The sequence below is a fragment of the Lipotes vexillifer genome, unplaced genomic scaffold, assembly GCF_000442215.2.
Source record: "Lipotes vexillifer unplaced genomic scaffold, Lipotes_vexillifer_v1.1 scaffold539, whole genome shotgun sequence".
In the NCBI taxonomy this organism is placed as follows: domain Eukaryota; kingdom Metazoa; phylum Chordata; class Mammalia; order Artiodactyla; family Lipotidae; genus Lipotes; species Lipotes vexillifer.
Window position 1 is genome coordinate 1185432 of NW_006789542.1, and position 21464 is coordinate 1206895.

General features: G+C 44.2%; 1 protein-coding gene across 1 annotated transcript in view; it reads right to left on the minus strand.

The window, feature by feature from the left end:
• The window catches only part of DCLK3 (doublecortin like kinase 3), a 30847-nt gene extending 16623 nt beyond the window's left edge, over positions 1-14224 (minus strand). Inside the window, exon 1 of the mRNA XM_007462721.1 lies at positions 14176-14224. Coding sequence (XP_007462783.1) covers positions 14176-14224 — 49 coding nt within the window. The remainder of the gene's footprint in view (positions 1-14175) is intronic.
• Between the last annotated feature and the right edge of the window lie 7240 nt (positions 14225-21464).

The window sequence follows — 21464 nt, forward strand, 5'->3', positions numbered from 1 at the left end:
ACACACAGAAAGGGCACAGTGATAGCCAGTTATTAATATTGTCCTTATGATTTTTTTAAATATAGATTTTATTCCTACAGTTCAAATTTATTTCCCTTTTTTTTTTGCAATTACTTTATGTCAAATTTTTTGCCACACGGCATATCGGATCCTAGTTCCTCAACCAGGGATCAAACCCGCACCCCCTGCATTGGAAGCACGGGGTCTTAACCACTGGACCACCAGGGAAGTCCCCTGTCCTTATGATCTTAATATCTCTTTTGTATGATCATTTCATTTTGGTAGCAAAGGAACTCATGGGCCAACATGACAAGGTGGTCTTCTCCAAATGGTTTTTCCTTTTGGTATTAAAAAAAGGAAAGAAAGAAACCAAGGTCATATTAATATTAATAGTATATTAATAATGAGAATGTGCTCATTCTCATGGTGTTTCCTGATAAACTGAATAAATGAATAAAACAAGACTCTGTATTTCCTGGTCAAATGTACCCAGCCTTACCTCATTTTATCGTGTTTCACTTTATTATGCTTTGAAGATATTGCATCTTTTATCAGCTGAAGGTTTGTGGCAACCCTGGGTCAAGCAAGTCTATCAGCTATTTTTCCAAATAGCATTTGCTCCCTTCGTGTCTCTATGTCACATTTTGGTAACTCTCACAATATTTCAAATTTGGTCATTTGTTATATCTGTGATGGTGATCTGTGATCAGGGATCTTAGATGTTACTCCTATGACTCACTGAAGGCTCAGATGATGGTTAGCATTTTTTACCAACAAGGTATTTTTATATTAATGTATGTACATTGTCTTTTTTCCCAATTTATACTTTCTTTTTTAAAATTAATTTTTGTTGGAGTATAGTTGCTTTACAATGTTGTGTTAATTTCTACTGTACAGCAAAATGAATCAGCTATACTTATACATATATCCCCACTTTTCTGGATTTCCTTCCCATTTAGGTCACCACAGTGCATTAAGTAGAGTTCCCTATTTTATACATAGTATCAATAGTGTACAGGTGTCAATCCCAATCTCCCAATTCCTCCTACCCCATCCCCTTTCCCCTTTGGTAACCATACATTTGTTCTCTACGCCTGTGTCTCTATTTCTGCTTTGCAAATAAGATCATCTATACCATTTTTCTAGATTCCACATATATGTGTTAATATATGGTACTTGTTTTTCTCTTTCTGACTTACGACACTCTCTAGGTCCATCTGTACATTGTTTTTTAAGACATAATGCTATTGCACACTTAATAGACTATGGTAGAGTGTAAACAAAACTTTAATATGCACTGCAAAATCAAAAAATTTGTGTAACTTCCTTTATTGGGATATTTGCTTTATTGCAGTGCTCAGGAACCAAACCCACGACAGCTCCAAGGTGTGACTGTACTTGAGACAAAAGTGGTTCAATCTCCTTTTCTTATCCAGGTCAGGAAAGGAAACAGGAAGATGACAGAATGTGGGATTCAGTTAAACCATGAGAGTGGTTAATTATTAAAGTTGCCCCACAGGATCCGTATGTCATATCCTACGTGCAGCAATCTGCCATTTATGCTTCCTTTAAAAAGAAGATAAAAGTGATAATTTTTTTAATACCTTTATTGGAGTATAACTGCTTTACAATGGTGTGTTAGTTTCTGCTGTATAACAAAGTGAATCAGCTATACATATACATATGTCCCCATATGTCCTCCCTCTTGCGTCTCCCTCCCACCCTCCCTATCCCACCCCTCTAGATGGTCACAAAGCACCGAGCTGATCTCCTTGTGCTATGCAGCTGCTTCCTACTAGCTATATATTTTACATTTGATAGTGTCTATATGTCCATGCCACTCTCTCACTTCGTCCCAGCTTACTCTTCCCCCTCCACGTTTCCTCAAGTCCATTCTCTACGTTTGCATCTTTATCCCTGTCCTGCCCCTAGGTTCTTCAGAACCAATTTTTTTTTTTAGATGCCATATATATGTGTTATCATATGGTATTTGTTTTTCTCTTTCTGACTTACTTCACTCTGTATGACAGACTCTAGGTCCATCCACCTCATTACAAATAACTCAATTTCATTTCTTTTTATGGCTGAGTAATATTCCATTGTATATATGTGCCACATCTTCTTTATCCATTCATCTGTTGATGGACACTTAGGTTGCTTCCATGTCCTGGCTATTGTAAATAGAGCTGCAATGAACATTGTGGTACATGATTCTTTTTGAATTATGGTTTTCTCAGGGTATATGCCCAGTAGTGGGATTGCTGGATCATATGGTAATTCTATTTGTAGTATTTTAAGGAAACTCCATACTGTTCTCCATAGTGGTTGTATCAATTTACGTTCCCAAGAACAGTGCAAGAGGGTTCCCTTTTCTCCACACCCTCTCCAGCATTTATTGCTTGTAAATTTTTTGAAGATGGCCATTCTGACTGGTGTGAGGTGATACCTCATTGTAGTTTTGACTTGCATTTCTCTAATGATTAGTGATGTTGAGCATCCTTTCATGTGTTTGTTGGCAATCTGTGTATCTTCTTTGGAGAAATGTCTATTTAGGTCTTCTGCCCATTTTTGTATTGGTTTGTTTGTTTTTTAGATATTGAGCTCCATGAGCTACTTGTAAATTTTGGAGATCAATCCTTTGTCAGTTGCTTCATTTGCAAATATTTTCTCCCATTCTGAGGGTTGTCTTTTCATCTTGTTAATGGTCTCCTTTGCTGTGCAAAAGCTTTTTAGTTTCATTAGGTCCCATTTGTTTATTTTTGTTTTATTTCCATTTCTCTAGGAGGTGGGTCAAAAAGGATCTTGCTGTGATTTATGTCATAGAGCATTCTGCCTGTGTTTTCCTCTGAGAGTTTTATAGTGTCTGGCCTTACATTTAGGTCTTTAATCCATTTTGAGTTTATTTTTGGGTATGGTGTTAGGGAGTGTTCTAATTTCATTCTTTTACATGTAGCTGTCCAGTTTACCCAGCACAACTTATTAAAGAGGCTGCCTTTTCTCCATTGTATATTCTTGCCTCCTTTGTCAAAAATAAGGTGACCTTATGTGTGTGGGTTTACCTCTGGGCTTTCTCTCCTGTTCCATTGATGTATATTTCTGTTTTTGTGCCAGTACCATACTGTCTTGATTAATGTAGCTTTGTAGTATAGTCTGAATTCCAGGAGCCTGATTCCTCCAGCCCCATTTTTCTCTCAAGATTGCTTTGGCTATTCAGGGTCTTTTGTGTTTCCAAACAAATTGTGCAATTTTTTGTTCTACTTCTGTAAAAAATGCCACTGGTACTTTGACAGGGACTGCATTGAATCTGTAGATTGCTTTGGGTAGTATAGTCATTTTCACAATGTTGATTCTTCCAGTCCAAGAACATGGCATATCTCTCCAGCTGTTTGTATCATCTTTAATTTCTTTCATCAGTGTCTTATAGTTTTCTGCATACAGGTCTTTTGTCTCCTTACGTAGGTTTATTCCTAGGTATTTTATTGTTTTTGTTGCAATGGTAAATGGGAGTGTTTCCTTAATTTCTCTTTCAGATTTTTCATCATTAGTGTATAGGAATGCAAGAGATTTCTGTGCATTAATTTTGTATCCTGCTACTTGACCAAATTCATTGATTAGCTCTAGTAGTTTTCTGGTAGCATCTTTAGGATTCTCTATGTAGAGTATTATGTTATCTGCAAACAGTGACAGCTTTATTTCTTTTCTGATTTGGATTCCTTTTATTTCTTTCTCTTCTCTGATTGCTGTGGCTAAAACTTCCAAAACTATGTTGAATAACAGTCGTGAGAGTGGACAACCTTGTTTTGTTCCTGATGTTAGAGGAAATGGTTTCAGTTTTTCACCATTGAGAATGATGTTGGCTGTGGGTTTGTCATATATGGCCTTTATTATGTTGAGGTAAGTTCCCTTTATGCCTACTTTCTGGAGAGTTTTTTATCATAAATGGGTGTTGAATTTTGTTGAAAGCTTTTTCTGTACCTATTGTGATGATCGTATGGTTTTTCTCCCTCAGTTTGTTAATACGGTGTATCATGTTGATTGATTTGTGTATATTGAAGAATCCTTGCGTTCCTGGGATAAACCCCACTTGATCATGGTGTATGATCCTTTTACCGTGCTGTTGGATTCTGTTTGCTAGCATTTTGTTGAGGATTTTTGCAACTATGTTCATCAGTGATATTGGCCTGTTGTTTTCTTTCTTTGTGACATCTTTGTCTGGTTTTGGTATCAGGGTGATGGTGGCCTTGTAGAATGAGTTTGGGAGTGTTCCTCCCTCTGCTATATTTTGGAAGAGTTTGAGAAGGATAGGTGTTAGCTCTTCTCTAAATGTTTGATAGAATTCGCCTGTGAAACCATCTGGTCCTGGGCTTTTGTTTGTTGGAAGATTTTTAATCACAGTCTCAATTTCAGTGCTTGTGATTGGTCTGTTCATATTTTCTATTTCTTCCTGATTCAGTCTTGGCAGGTTGTGCATTTCTAAGAATTTGTCCATTTCTTCCAGGTTGTCCATTTTATTGGCATAGAGTTGCTTGTAGTAATCTCTCATGATCTTTTGTATTTCTGCAGTGTCAGTTGTTACTTCTCCTTTTTCATTTCTAATTCTATTGATGTGAGTGTTCTCCCATTTTTTCCTAATGAGTCTGGCTAATGGTTTATCAATTTTGTTTATCTTCTCAAAGAACCAGCTTTTAGTTTTACTGATCTTTGCTATTGCTTTGTTCATTTCTTTTTCATTTATTTCTGAACTGATCTTTATGATTTCTTTCCTTCTGCTAACTTTGGGGTTTTTTTGTTCTTCTTTCTCTAATTGCTTCAGGTGTAAGGTTAGGTCGTTTATTTGAGATGTTTCTTGTTTCTTGAGGTAGGAGTTTACTGCTATAAACTTCCCTCTTAGAACTGCTTTTGCTGCATCCCATAGGTTTTGGTTCGTTGTGTTTTCACTGTCATTTGTTTCTAGGTATTTTTTGATTTCCTCTTTGATTTCTTCAGTGATCTCTTGGTTATTTAGTAGTGTATTGTTTAGCCTCCATGTGTTCATATTTTTTACAGATTTTTTTCCCTGTAATTGATATCTAGTCTCATAGCGTTGTGGTCAGAAAAGATACTTGATACAATTTCAATTTTCTTAAATTTACCAAGACTTGACTTGTGACCCAAGATATGATCTATCCAGAGAATGTTCCATGAGCACTTGAGAAGAAAGTGTATTCTGTTGTTTTTGAATGGAATGTCCTATAAATATCAATTAAGTCTATCTTGTTTAATGTATCATTTAAAGCTTGTGTTTCCTTATTTATTTTCATTTTGGATGATCTTTAGCACCCCACTAAAGTCCCCTACTATGAATGTGTTACTGTCAATCTCCCCTTTTATGGCTGTTAGCATTTGCCTTATGATAAGTAATGAGGTGCTCCTATGTTGGGTGCGTAAATATTTACAATTATTGTATCTTCTTCTTGGATTGCTCCCTTGATCATTATGTAGCGTCCTTCTCTGTCTCTTGTAACAGTCTTTATTTTAAAGTCTATTTTGTCTGATATGAGAATTGCTATTCCAGCTTTCTTTTGGTTTCCATTTGCATGGAATATCTTTTTCCATCCCCTCACTTTCAGTCTGTATGTGTCCCTAGGTCTGAAGTGGGTCTCTTGTAGACAGCATATATACAGGTCTTATTTTTATATCCATTCAGCCAGTCTATGTCTTTTGGTTGGAGCATTTAATCCATTTACATTTAAGATAGTTATCGATATGTATGTTCCTATTACCATTTTCTTAATCGTTTTGGGTTTGTTATTGTAAGTCTTTTCCTTCTCTTGTGTTTCCTGCCTAGAGAAATTCCTTTAGCATTTGTGGTAAGGCTTGTTTGGTGGTGCTGAATTCTCTTAGCTTTTGCTTGTCTGTAAAGGTTTTAATTTCTCCATCAAATCTGAATGAGATCCTTGATGGGTAATCTTGGTTGTAGGTTTTTCCCTTTCATCACTTTAAATATGTGCTGCCACACCCTTCTGGCTTGCAGTGTTTCTGCTGAAAGATCAGCTGTTAACCTTATGGGGATTCCCTTGTATGTTATTTGTTGTTTTTCCCTTGCTGCTTGTAATATTTTTTCTTTGTATTTAATTTTTGACAGTTTGATTAATATGTGTCTTGGCATATTTCTCCTTGAATTTATCCTGTATGGGACTCTCTGCGTTTCTTGGACTTGATTGACTATTTCCTTTCCCATATTAGGGAAGTTTCCAATTATAATCTCTTCAAATAATTTCTCAGTCCCTTTCTTTTTCTCCTCTTCTTCTGGGACCCCTATAATTCGAATGTTGGTGTGTTTAATGTTGTCCCAGAGGTCTCTGAGACTGTTCTCAATTCTTCTCATTCTTTTTTCGTTATTCTGCTCTGGTAGTTATTTCCACTATTTTATCTTCCAGATCACTTATGCATTCTTCTGCCTCAGTTATTCTGCTATCGATTCCTTCTAGAGAATTTTTAATTTCATTTATTGTGTTGTTCATCATTGTTTGTTTGCTGTTTAGTTCTTCTAGGTCCTTGTTAAACATTTCTTGTATTTTCTCCATTCTATTTCTGAGATTTTGGATCATCTTTACTATCATTACTCTAAATTCTTTTTCAGGTAGACTGCCTATTTCCTCTTCATTTGTTTGGTCTGGTGCCTTTTTACCTTGCTCCTTCATCTGCTGTGTGTTTCTGTCTTCTCATTTTGCTTAACTTACTGTGTTTGGGATCTCCTTTTTGCAGGCTGCAGGTTCATAGTTCCCATTGTTTTTGGTGTCTGCCCCCAGTGTGTAAGGTTGGTTCAGTGGCTTGTGCAGGCCTCCTGGTGGAGGGGACTGGTGCCTCCACCAGTGTGCTGGTGGATGAGGCTGGATCTTGTCTTTCTGGTCGGCAGGACAGTGTCCGGTGGTGTGTTTTGGGGTGTCTCTGACATTATGATTTTAGGCAGCCTCTGTGCTAATGGGTGGGGTTGTGTTCCTGTCTTGCTAGTTGTTTGGTATAGGGTGTCCAGCACTGTAGCTTGCTGGTCATTGAGTGGAACTGGGTCTTAGTGTTGAGATGGAGATCTCTGGGAGAGCTTCTGCCGTTTTGATATTACGTGGTCTCTGGTGGACCAATGCCCTGAACTCGGCTCTCCCACCTCAGAGGCACAGACCTGACACCCCGCTGGAGCACCAAGACCCTGTCAGCCACCTGGCTCAGAAGAAAAAGGAGCAGAAAAATAAATAAATAAACAAATAAAATAAAATAAAGTTATTAAAATAAAAAATAATTTTAAATTATTAAAAATTAAAAAATTAATTAAAAACAGAAAAAAAAAAGAAGAGAGCAACCAAACCAAAAAATAAATCCACCAATGATAACCAGCACTAAAAACTATACTAAAAAACAAAAACAAAAAACGGACAGACAGACCCTAGAACAATAACTCTAAATACTAAACTAAGATAAACATAAAACCAAAAACAAATTAGATGCAGAAAGCAAACCCCAAGTCTACAGTTGCTCTCAAAGTCCACCACCTCAATTTTGGGATGATTTGTTTTCTATTCAGGTATTCCACAGATGCAGGGCACATCAAATTGATTGTGGAGATTTAATCCACTGCTCCTGAGGCTGCTGGGAGAGATTTCCCTTTCTCTTCTTTGTTTGCACAGCTCCCGGGGTTCAGCTTTGGATTTGGCCCCGCCTCTGCGCCTCTGCGTGTAGGTCGCCTGAGGGCGTCTGTTCTTCGCTCAGACAGGACGGGGTTAAAGCAGCAGCTCATTAGGGGCTCTGGTTCACTCAAGCCGCGGGGAGGGAGGGGTATGGAATGCGGGGCGAGCCTGCGGCGGCAGAAGGCGGCATGACATTGCAACAGCCTGAGGTGCGCCATGTGTTCTCTCCAGGAAGTTGTCCCCGGATCACAGAACCCTGGCAGTGGCGGGCTGCACAGGTTCCTGGGAGGGGAGGTGTGGATGGTGACCTGTGCTTGCACACAGGCTTCTTGGTGGCTGCAGCAGCAGCCTTAGTGTTTCATGCCCCGTCTCTGGGGTCCACGCTGTTAGCCGCGGCTGGCGCCCGTCTCTGGAGCTCCTTTAAGCGGCGCTCTGAATCCCCTCTCCTCCCGCACCAGGAAACAAAGCGGCAAGAAAGTCTCTTGCCTCTTTGGCAGCTCCAGACTTTTTCCCGGACTCCCTCCCGGCTGGCTGTGGCGCACTAGCCCCCTTCAGCCTGTGCTCACGCAGCCAACCCCAGTCCTCTCCCTGGGATCTGACCTCCGAGGCTCAAGCCTCAGCTCACAGCCCCCACCCGTCCCGGCGGGTGAGCAGACAAGCCTCTCGGGCTGGTGAGGGCCGGTCGGCACCGATCCCCTGTGCGGGAATCTCCCCGCTTTGCCCTCCGCACCCCTGTGGCTGCGCTCTCCCCCGCGGCTCCGAAGCTTCTCCCTGGCAACACCCCCGTCTCCGCCAGTGAAGGGGCTTCCTAGTGTGGCAACTTTTCCTCTTTCACAGCTCCCTCCCTGAGATGCGGGTCCCGTCCCTATTCTTTTGTCTGTTTGTTTTTGTTTTTTTCTTTTGCCCTACCCAGGTATGTGGGGAGTTTCTTGCCTTTTGGGAGGTCTGAGGTCTTCTGCCAGCGTTCAGTGGGTGTTCTGTAGGAGTTGTTCCACATGTAGATGTATTTCTGATGTATTTGTGGGGAGGAAGGTGATCTCCACGTCTTACTCCACCATCTTGAAGGTCTCCCCCAAAATGATAATTTTTAAGTGCATTTGAATTGTAGCAGAAAGTCCAGTTGTGCCAGCATGGGCAATTTGGCCCAGCATATTGACACAGAATTTTTTCTGGTTTTTAATTATAACATACAATCTGTTCTGAGATGATTTCCATCTAGACACAGGTGTCCGATTAGATGACAAGTGGTGGCCGGTACTGATCGTCCCACATGCTGAGGATTTATGAGCTTACCAGTCCTGTTTACAGCTAAACTATTTATTTATGTACATCTGTTGTTCCTTTCTTCTCACAGTCTCTCTGATCTGCCTTCATTTTTGGCTGAGAGGGTTGATGCTGAGAGAGGAGAAGAGAGGTCTCCAGCAGTCACACTAGTTCATGTTTCCTCAGGAAACAGGAAGGATGCCAAGGAAGGTGACCTTCAGATGCATGTGTGCAAAGGGACTAAGTCTTCTCATTTGTTTTCCTTAGGGTGCTTCTCACAGAGTGGGACCCTTAATACATATTTGTCAGGCTAAGGAAAGGGAAAAGAATTCTCTATTCCAGGGAAGGTTCAGGGGAGAATCAGGAGGACAAAGGAACATTCTGTGAATACCCTAGGGATGCAGGAGAGTTTATGGAAGGGGGCTCAGGAGGGGCCCAAAGGAGGTCCAAGGTGGGATGTCAGGAGACACACACCAGTACTCTTGGAACAGGACAGACACTGTGGATCACATGTTGAGTGGTGACTTAGGACAAAAGAGGCAAGTCGTGATGAGACCTCAGGGTCCCAAATAGTGAAACTGTGCGCAGTTTGAGTGTAATGACAGATGACTAGGCCCTGTGCTACCCAGAGTCTGAGGGCAGTGGCGGGGGGGAGGGATGGGCACGCTCTGGGATGCTTGTGCCCAGCCAGTTTCTGCAGACCCTAGCTCAGAAGCTGTCCTCATTCCCGGCGGTTAGGAGAGCACTCTGGGCACACTCCATCCCTGAATCCAGGAGAGGCTCCACAGGAGTGGCCCCATCCCAGGGTGCGGACGCAAAGGATGTGAAGACAGTGCAGCTCAGCCTCTATCACCACCGTCACGCATGCGCAGCCCACTGCCCAGGCATTCTCAAACTCACTTAAAGCCTCTGTAATCTGGGGCCAGAGTGAGAACTCGGTCCGTCTCCTTCCCAACATAATTAGGAGCTACAGGAATGGCACTTCTGGTTCTGTCTGCATTGTGCTACTGGGGAGTCCTGGGAAAACACAACCTCAAGGTGCAATTATTATTATTATTATTTTGGCCGCACTGCGGGGCCTGTGGGAACTTCGTCCTGCGACCAGGGATCCAACCACACACCCTGCAGTGGAAATGCAAAGTCTTAATCCCTGGACCACCAGGGAAGTCCCAAAATGCGATTATTTTTATCTTCTCTTCCACAAGCCCTCCTTCCTCCTTTAAAGTTCTTGGTCCAGAGCAAATTTTTCTCCTTTAGAAAAAAAAATCAGGAGATTCTGACTGCTTGGTCCATAGGCAGGGAGAGCAAATATTAGGGAGAGGAAGAGCCTGGCACGTCCCTGGGGCCCTGGGCTCAGTCTCCCAGGAACAGTCCCATCTCCCAAGGAAAACAGCACCCTCAAGGCCTCTGGGGCTGGCTGTAAGCAGCGCTATCCCAGGACCTACCCAGATAACCTCACTGTGTCCACTCGTCTCCAACAACAACTTACAAAATCGATTAAGTGGAACCATATGAAATGACCAGTAGTTCTACCAATTACCCCCAAATGGAAATTTCATACGGCTTAACCTAACATGATCTAGGATAATAACTCCTCCTGTGTCCCTACACCAACAATAAATAGTTACTTGAGGTATAGATAGTAAAAATTAAACATCCTAATCCCCAGTCCTCAGCCAGTAGCCAGCGGCTTCCAGGAAAGGGTACAGAAAAAGGTGCTCTTGTAGCATCATTTTTTGGTTAATTTCACACAGCAACATAAGTTGACTCAACTTGACAATACTGCTGCTTTTGCCTCAAATGCCCCCAATACAAATGTCTACAGCGTTTTTCCCCAGCACCCATCACGCCCGTGCATGCAGCAGAACTTTCACGAAGCCACTCCTCTGCTCAAGAGCCTATGGTGGGGCTTCCCTGGTGGCGCAGTGGTTGAGAGTCCGCCTGCCGATGCAGGGGACACGGGTTCGTGCCCCGGTCCGGGAAGATCCCACATGCCGCGGAGCGGCTGGGCCCGTGAGCCGTGGCTGCTGAGCCTGTGCGTCCGGAGCCTGTGCTCCGCAAAGGGAGAGGCCACAACAGTGAGAGGCCCGCGTAATGCAAAAAAAAAAAAAAAGAGCCTATGGTGGCTCCTTAGTAGCAGCTTTGAGGGCCAAACCCTTGACATGGAAGGCGCTCCCTCACCCAGCGGCCCCTCACCCATCCCAACCCGACTCCACCGTCACTCTCCCACCCATCCAAGCCTCACCATCATGTAAGACCTGAGACCCGTATCCACCACCAAACCCTCCCTGACTTCACAAGTTCACAATCAGAGCTCCCTCGTCTGACTCTCTGTTCATTCATGAAACATTTCATTTGAACGCTTGAGACCCTTCCTTTTGCACACCTCAGCTCACTGTTACTTTATCTTCAAAGGTGTAAGTATTCTCAACTAAACTCAGGCTCTCCAAAGGCAGAGACTGTGGATTATGCAAACTCTTCCTCTGTCCTAGTACATATGATAAGCACATGAGATTTGGGAAACCCGTTTTCAGTCCTAACATCAGCACATATATCATGTCTCAGGCTTCTGGCTCTCCTTGTAAATAATTGAGGGTCATTAGTTTCCACATTGGTAGATATCCCACAATAGACCTTAACTAGACGAAACAAGTAACGTTGGCAGAAAACACGATCACAGACATCCACTGACTACGAGTAAATGTGCCAAGGTAGCATTTGTCAAGAACAGCTAATACGGGCAGGGAAGAGCAGCGTATTTCTTCAGAGTTTTGTGAAAGCCTCATTTTAGAGTTGCACAAAGAATGTGAACATGGGGTCAGAGGCTCTAATTTAAATCCTGGTCCTACCAGGCTCTAAGTAGCTGTGTGACCTTGGGAACATTATGTGATATTTCTGAGCCTCAGTTTCTACATGGGCTAAACTTGGTACCTCACCCCTGCCTGCTGCTTAGCATAGAGTGGGCACTCAGACTGTGTTTATTTTCTTCCCTCTCCCTCTCCAACCTCTTGTAATCTTGGTTTTCCCCCAAATCCACGTACATGTCAAGGGCAGAGTACACGATGCTAAATGTGACTCAGCAGGGAGAATCTATCATTTATGTAGTGACTGAAATAGAAAACCAGTAGGGACAGGATATTAAGAGAAACACTTGGGCAGATCTAAGCATACGGCTCCTGTGGGGAGAGAAACTTCACGTTCACTGAAGACAAGCACTGAATTACCTGACTGGTGTGAGCCAATGAGCTCAGTTACTGCATAAGCATTTTGCTGTTATTACCTCTAATGGGTTTGGCTCCTAGCAACTGTGCCTCCTATCTGATACCACAATTCAGATGAATTAACATAACCCAGTTTCACAACGGTCATCTCTATGTGTTTCCACTGAAAAGGCTACCAAAATGACTGGAAATCACATGAACCCAGTTTCTTTTCTAATCATTTATTATTCCTTTGTTCAGGCTGCTAATCATCAAGTTTAGGGTCAAGACAAAGTAATGAAAATATACTGCTAAAATGAAGCTTTTCCTTATCTTCTTTCATCAGAACAAAGGGAGTGTACCTTTTCCTAGTCAGTTTTTAAAAATTGTTTATTTATTTATTTATTTTATTTGGTTGCGCTGGGTCTTAGTTGCAGCAGGCGGGCTCCTTATTTGCGACACTCAGGCTCCTTAGTTGTGGCATGCAAACTCTTGGTTGTGGCATGCCATGTGGGATTTAGTTCCCTGACCAGGGATCGAACTCAGGCCCCCTGCATTGGGGGCATGGAATCTTAACCACTGCACCACCAGCCAAGTCCCTTCCTAGTCATTTTTTAACCATAACCCATATGCCTAATTACACCACAAAGAAAAACTACGTCCAAGGTCAGCATCCACTTTGGAATTCTTGCCTTGGCTCCTATAATAACATGCTAGAAAAAGAAAAGGGAGAATCACACCCAAATTGCTATAGGATATAAATAATACATAATCACTCTTTAAGCATTTACTAATCCTGAGTATTAAAAGAAATGGAAATTGGTGTTTTAAAACATCTGGTAATATGCAATGCAACAACACAAAAATGCCTGGAAAATAAAAGTCAATGTAATGCATCTAATGACATGTAATCCCCCTTCCTAGCAGGGAAGCTCCACTTGAAATACTTTCCCTTTTATCAACCTTTCATTCCTTAATGGTGTCACCAGACTTATGGCCTCAGTAGGCAGTGCTAAGAGACGATTCACCTCCATTCTTCTGTGGGAGATGGAGTGGGACTGGCTGAAATCATTTTCCTTTTCACTGAGTAATCATTTGTCCTGGGCTTTTTCCAGGGCTTTGTTTGGGAACAAACTCATTTTGCTCATATGCAAATCTGAGGCAGGAGAAACATTTGCGAACTTATATTTGATTATGCAAACATCCCAAGGAGGATTTCCTAAACGAATAAAAAATTGGAACGCAGCCCTTTACTAAGCCTCGAAAATGCTACTGTTTTGTAACTGGGAGGCCTGGCCAATGGCTGTATTGATCAAAACTGGGGAAATTAACAAGGGTAAGGTAATGAAATGAAATGCCATGCTATTTATTGTCTGTCATCACTGATGACACTCTAATTAACGTCATCGCTACCTAATCTTCTTTATTACCAGGAGGACATCAACCAAGCCATCAGAAACAGAGTAATTAAAAAGACGTTTTCCAGTTCTCATCTCAGAAGTGCCCCAGTTTTGGGTTGTTTTTTACCTGCTGACCTTCCCATGCCAATTCCCCAAGTGCCTGTCAGCATGTTGGCACAAGAGCCCTCTATGGTCTCTCGGTGAGGGATGTTTGCCAGTCCTTGTTACAACAGATACCTGATACATTTTTTCTAAGCTACTTGCTGATTTAACGATGACCTTTACTGTCCCAGCTACCTTGAAATTGTGCTGCATTTTATGCAGTGCCTCTGTTGTTTACAAGGGGATTCTAAAGTGAACGAGCTTACATGTCGTTCCTCGTTTTCAAAGCTAATCTCTGACCACGCTCAATAATTCTCATCCTCCCTCCCTCAGTTTTCCGCTCACCCTGATCTGGTCCTGCATATTCTACCCATCTCATAATCACATCACAGTTTCCACTTCCTCCTCTGCTAGTTTTATTTTGTCTGAAGAATCTTCATACTCCATGCAAGCCAGAAGGTATTCTCCTCTCTCCCCAGATGTCCCAGGTCACACCAAGACAAAAAGGACTGACGACCGAAGTATGAATTTTTCCCTGTTGTCACTCACCTGCCTCCTTTGAGCATCCTGCCAAAGTGGCAAAGCCAGCACCTCCCATTTCCGATATACCGTGTTCCACAGGGCAGGGCTTCTCAAATGCTAATGTGCACACACACCACTGGGGACCGTGTTAAAGCGCAGGTCCCAATTCAGTCAGTCCAGGTCGAGGGTGGGGCTGAGATTCTGCAGCTCTAACACGGTCCCATGTGATACAATGCTGCTGGCCCAAGGACCACACTTTGAGAAGCAAAGCTATAGAGCTAAGCTATAGAGAGAAGTTCCAAGTATCCTTCCAGGAATGCTGGTCAACCATTAGCATTTTGAAAGCGGCCCATAAACGATTCCCTAAAGTAGTGTTATAACAAACAGTATCTTTATTTTCATAATGTGAATAAGTGATGTGTGATAGGTAATCAAAACAGGACATCACTCGTGCAGTGGAACACAAAATCCACCCATGATTTCCTTGCCAAACGGTTTTCTTTCAAGTACAGCAAACAGAAACGGGGGAGGGAGCGATGAAGGATTTGGCTACCCAGAGTGGACCAGCAGCATCGGTATCCCCTGGGAGATCATTAGAAATGCAGGATTTCAGACCCCACTCCAGACCTACAGAATCAGATTCTGCATTTTAACAAGATCCCCAGATGATCTGATGCACACTGAAGTTTGAGGAGCACTGCTTTGGACTGTCTCTTACTTCATCAAACCAGTTAGTGGAACCAAAATATACAGAGCACAACGGGAGGGATCAGAAGGTCCTTGGACTAGTACATATCCATTTGATTAACCCCGAGAGCATGGCAGTGTGACTCAACCAAATCCAAACTGGGGTCCAAGGCAGCCAGTGGCCCAGGGCTGGGACCTATTTGCACCAGTTGCCAAATGGGCAGGCAGGGAGTGGGCGAAGGGGGCAAAGGGGATGCTCTGTGCCCGGGTGTAATGGACACCTGGGAGGAGATCAGGCCCGGGAGCAATGACAAAAGAGGGGACAGCTTGGCATCTAAGCCCTGCCCTCCAAGCCTTGGAACACAGGGTTAGGGATGGACGCTGAGGGAGATGTGTTTTGAAAGCCTGTGTGAGGCACTGGGACCCAAATGCGGAGGTACAACAGAGTAAGCAGAGAACCAGCCCCCTGCCTCCCCAGCACAGCAGGAGGGGACAAGGCGGTGCCCTGGGGACACATTGGCAGCCAGGCGACAGCGAGGCCAGAGGAGGTGAGGAGGGACATCATGACCGGAGGAAGAAGAGGAGCCACAGTGCACCTGAGCGCAGGTGACGTCCTCCCCGGGGGACTCCAGGGACTTGGGCTGAGGTCCTGTGAGAGCAGGCGGGGCCGCTGGGACTCCACGCTGGGCGTTAATGTTAACATGGCCTCGTTTGCTCCCAGGCTGGTGAGGCCTCGGACATGCCAGTGACCACGACAATAACCTTCTCTCCAACTGCAGGTCCTCCAGGTGAACCCTTCTCCCGCCTTCTGATTATTCCGTCACGCGAAGCCTTCACGCTCCTCTTTTTGCTTTTGCTGCCCTGTGTGCCACTGTTGTCCCTCACGTTGTCCTCCTTTGTGACATCCGATAGCGGTTTGCTTTGACTGAGGCTTCCCCTGGGGACAGCTTTTCTTTCGGTCTGACCCCTGGGTTTAATGTTTCCTCCCAACAGTTGCCAACTCACCCACGATCACATCCCTGGGATGTCACCACTCAGTAAAATTCCAAGAGGGCACGGCTCCCAGGCCGGGCTGTGGTTTCCTATGATCTGGATTTTTTTTTTTTTTTTCTGTACGCAGGCCTCTCACCGTTGTGGCCTCTCCCGTTGCGGAGCACAGGCTCCGGACGCCCAGGCCCACCAGCCATGGCTCACGGGCCTAGCCGCTTCGCGGCATGTGGGATCTTCCCAGACCGGGGCACGAACCTGTGTCCCCTGCATCGGCAGGCGGACTCTCAACCACTGCGCCACCAGGGAAGCCCTATCATCTGGATTTTTAATCCCAATTGTCTGTTACAGATCAGAGATTCATAATAACCTTGATGTGGGCTGAGTTTTGCCTTTCTCAGTACTGTTCAGGGAGGCTCAAGGGGGTGTGTTTATTTGGAGAGGGAGCACTAAAGTACATCCCACCTTGGGACCTTTCTCCAGCTGACTTGATGCCTGCAAGGCTTCCTATTTTCCTCCTTCTGTCTGATTATCACACCCCAAGGCCTTCACCAGCCTACTGATCTCCACGGGACTGTGTCACAACAACATTCAAACACCGGGCTAGACAGAGCTGTATCACACTCCATCCCTATAGGTGAGGCTGCAGAAATCATTCTAAAAGCAAACTGCTCCATCATCTTTTTTGTAGAGAGATGAGTACTTCTCATTCATTTCTACATCTCTGTGCTTTGGTTGGATGGATCTTAGATTGATGTAAAGGCACCTGGAATATTTGCACCATCTGCCAGTGCCACCCTGCAGACTCTCACCCCTCATTATCAGATGCTTATCTGAGGGGCAGGCACAGAGCTCCACTATCCATTATTGGGACTTCCCTGGCAGTCCAGTGGTTAGGACTCTGCACTGTCACTGCCAAGGGCTCAGGTTCAATCCCTGGTCGGGGAACTAAGACCTCACATGCTGTGCGGTGTGGAAAAAAAACAAAAAACAAAACCCTGCCATTATTGGAAGGACAGAGGAGGCAAAGAGCTTGTGGATTCTTTAGAAAGTGGTTTTTAAACGATTTTGACTTCTTGGTAAGACAACCTCCACGTACAACGTATAATTAAATAGCAAGCGAGTAAAACAATTTAAGAGGAAATGTTACAAAAATATACATACTTTTCATTCATATTCAGGAGAAGTGACACATTTGGAAAACACGGGGGCTGCTCATGTAAAATAATAATAAAGGAACATGATGAATAATTTTGAGCCAATAAATAAGACAACTTAATGAAATGGATGGATCCCAAGAAAGATACATATTATCAAAGTTCACTCAAGAATAAATAAATACCCTAAGTATCTGAGGCTTAGATACACCAGGCTGAGGAAGCACTTTACATAAATATTAAAGGCATGGTCATTACATGATTGATTGGATTTACTGGTAAATTGCTTACGTGGAAATATGCATCCTTTGTAAACAAAAGTAATGCCATGGGTCCGATCTAAGAAAGATGCAAAGGAGGATCTTAAGAAGGACCCGTGTGTTGGACGCAAAGGCTGTGTGGGTTAAAATCTTTGAGTGTTCGATCTGAAAGGGCCAGTAGGCCAACACCCTCAATTTTTAGATACAACTGCTGACCAGAGAGAGTAAGCAATTAGCCCAAGGCCACACAGCCAGTTAGTAAGAACTGAAAGAATTCTTCCACAGATCCTGAATCTTTTGGAGCAATGGTTCAGACAGGTTTGGGGGAGTTATTTGTAACCATGGAATGAAGCAAAGCTCACGGGATCATCCAGAGGAAATGGAGCCGGACTCAGACTCATCAACAGGCAACAATACCTACGCAAAGCAGCCTCACTTTAGCTTTACTCCAATTATTAAGCCATCCAGCATCCCAACTTGGCAAAATAAAGTCACCCAGTGTTCCTGCAGCTGGCAATAAACAAGTGAGCTCGTCCCTGATATCCCCGTAGACAGGATGATCTAAAAAAACAACTCCCTGAAGTGAATTAAGATTCCAAACAAAGAAGAGTGACGCTAAGGGAAAGCAGATTAAGGTACAAACTTTTCTTCCTTTAGGGAATTAAAACTGGGTTTGGTTTTCCTCTCATTGGAAAGTAGGGGAAATCACAGTGCCAAGATCCTGACTGCATCCAACAGGTTCCGTAAAGCTCTACCAGTGGCCCCAATATCCACCCTGAGTGCCAGCGCCAAGGGGGGGGGGCCTCGCCTACACCTCTGCTGTCAGAGTACCTGGTGGTCCTCATTGCCATGGGAGCCTGCATGGCTACCACCAGCCCCACCTCCCAGGATGGCTACAAAGACCATAGCAAGATGACAGGCAGAAGGTCACCTGCATATAGTAAGCATTCAGTCCCTCGTGGTTAAATCAGATTGACAACGGCAGCACCAAGGCTACAGCTCTTCTATTAAGAAGCCAATCTCAGTGCGCAGAAACTTAGGTGGTTCACTCAAACAGACCGACTGCTGCATCTAGGCTTTTTGAGAGCATCATTTACAAATATTTCCACAAAGACTGCTGCCTTCCGAGCCTTGATAGGGGTAGACCTTGGCAGCTCTGGCTTCTCTGGCTGTGGTTAAGCTTCCTTCAGGATCCCTTGCAATGCTACCTCTTGGCGTTTGCCCAAAAATATGATTTGCAGGGATGGAGTCTACTAAGTAAATGGGCCTTGCTTGGCAAGAGTCCAAACACCCAGCCCTGATGCCAGGCATGTGTGGCAGACCGTCCATAAACAGGTATTGCATGCATGAACCCAGTAAATCCATGGTCGCGTGCAGGAAAACAGCCTCGCGGTTGAGTTCACAATCCTCAGAATGGGCCGGGTGATCAAAGCAATCCTGTACTCAGGATTTTTCAGCTGTTTCTGCCACCAAATCTATCGAAAGCTACTCAGTCATCAACACACTATGGGGTCAGCACAGTCATGGACCCTGCAGGTGCCCACCCAGGTGCTCTCACCAGGCAGCGGCTGCCACTCACCAGCTCTTATGACTGATGGCGACAGGAAGGGTACAAAAGACAGGCTCCTTAGCCCACGGTAAGACCAGCTCCTTGGTGCAGTGCAAGCCCCAGAACTCCCAGCTGAGACCACATCCTTGCTTAGCTGTGTCTCCCGCTCACCTCGCTCCCCTACCCGCTTCTCCTGCCGGCCCTCCCCCCAAAATCACATGCACAAGAATCCCAATCTCAAGTTCTGCTTCTAGGGAACAAAGACCCACACCACTGCCCCAAATTATGAGAGGTCTTTATATTTTATTTTATTTTATTTTGGCGGGGGGCCACGCTGAGCGGCATGTGGGATCCTCGTTTCCCCAACCAGGGATGGAACCCTCACCCCCTGCATTCAAAGCGCAGAGTCCTATAACTACTAGACCGCCAGGGAAGTCCCAAGAGGTCTTTAAATTTAAAAAAAAGAATGAACACTAAGTGTTTTTGTGTTCCGTGGCATTTTCCGAATTCGTAAGTAGAAGGCACTCCTTCTCTTGTGTTTCATTAAAAACAAAAGGCAGTTAATTACCCAGAGGTGCCTGGGGTGTCTTCAAGCTATTTCTTTCACACACCGTTCTTATCTTTGTTCAGGTCTGCGATGGATCTAGTATCATTTCTCCAAGAAGCCTTCAGCCCACTCTCAGTAGGTATGAATATGTCTATGTAACACGTATGAAGACCCTCAACCGGCTCCACCTCCCTTCTTCACTCATCTTGCTTCTTTTTCATGGAAACTTACCGCTATTGGTGTTACAACATTTGCTTTTGCTCTACAACATTTACAGATGCTTTAATCTGTCTCCCCAGCTCTCTAGGTCTGTTCTGATACAATAGCCATCAGCTACATGTGGCTATTTTCACTTTAAATTGAAATGAATAAAAATTGCTGTGCCTACCACAGTGGCATATAGTAGACGCTCGATAAATATATGTGAGCCAAAAGAAAGGGTACAAATGAACTTATTTACAAAACCAAAGTAGAGTCATGGATGTAGAAAACAAACTATGGTTACCAGGGGATTGGGGCGGGGGGAGGGATAAATAGGGAGATTGGGATTGACATATACATACTACTATATATAAAATAGATAACTAATAAGAACCAGAGGTATAGCACAGGGAACTCTATTCAATACTGTGTGATGGCCTATATGGGAAAAGAATGTAAAAAAAAAAAAAAAAAAGAGTGGATAGATGTATAACTGATTCACTTTGCTGAACACCTGAAACTAACACGACCTTGTAAATCAACTACACTCCAATAAAAATTATAAATAAATAAAGGTAAGTGAAAGAATGGTTCCTGGTGATCATCAGTGATTTCCTAATACCTAACTTTGTAACTTTTTACCCTTTATCAGAACAGGATGGAGAAATGAAGGATGGGCTAACTTAAGTGTTGGCACCCCACAGGGACAGGGCTGATGCTATGTGTCAGGTAGGTGCCTCAAGTGATAAATGCCAAGAAGCTCAGTGGCTACCATAATAAAAGGTTCTTGCTCCTATGAAATCTCATGTGGACTAAGCAGCCTTCCTCCACAGCACATCCTCCCCGGTTGCCGCAGTGGTGGGAGAGACACAATGGCAGTGCCTGCTTTCACGAGAAGTGACACACAGCACTTCCAACCATAGTCCAGTGGCCCCAACCAACCCAAAGGTCTTGGGTTGGACTCTCCACAAAGCAGAGGCTGGGGAAAGGATTTGGGTTTATTGGGGAGGTGATCCTGGGATGTACTGGAGGAGGCGAAAGAAATGAGGCAGTACAGCATCACGAATGAGCAGGTTACTGCTGTGAGCAACCTGGACTCAGCTCTGCTGGGAACCTCTGGGGAGAACAGGTAGAGCATGCCCAAGGGTTGGCCCACCAGTGGGGCAAGGAAACTGTGATATGTATCCACCCATTCCCCTCTATCAGTGGTTCAGGGCTGCTTCTAGGAGCACTATCTGCCCAGAACTTCTGGCTTTCCCCAAGAATGGTCCAACCATGCCCCTGCAACCAGAGAAAGCCCTCCAGTAGGATTGCAGTGCATTGTAGGGGAAACATCAGAACGAGGACTGTGGGCAGGGACTTATAGCATCTGCTAAAGAAGGGAAGCATGTGGATATCTGGAGAGCACCAGCTGTCTCTATATAAAGACCCAAGCTCCAGAGGATTCTGGTTGTAACCAATCCGAAACCAACAAAGCATGTGAATGAAACTGAAAAGCCAGCTTCATCCAACCCATTCCTGGAAAGACACTCCTAAAACCAAGGCTATTATTGCTGGGAGATCTGCTCATCCAATCGGCCCTGAGGTCCAAAGATGCTCCTTGAAGGGTGCCCTGGACTAGTCTGTGGGTGTGGAGATGGCTGTTAGGAAAAGTACTCCACAAATGTGGGGGGATTCCAAGCCTGTTCACAAGTAGTATGTGGTCTCTGGGGGTGACCGGTAAGCACTTGCTTACAAACCATTTATCACAAGTTCCAAAGAGACGGAGCAGAGGAAGGGCACACGTATCCCTGGAGGGCCCGGGAGGTGCTGCCATGAAGGTGATGCCTATGAAGAGGCCAAGAGACAAGTGGAAATTTGTCAGGCGTGAGGACAGGCAGGATGGAAGCCACTTCCAGCAGCTTGGTCCCGTTGGTGTGTTAGGTTAG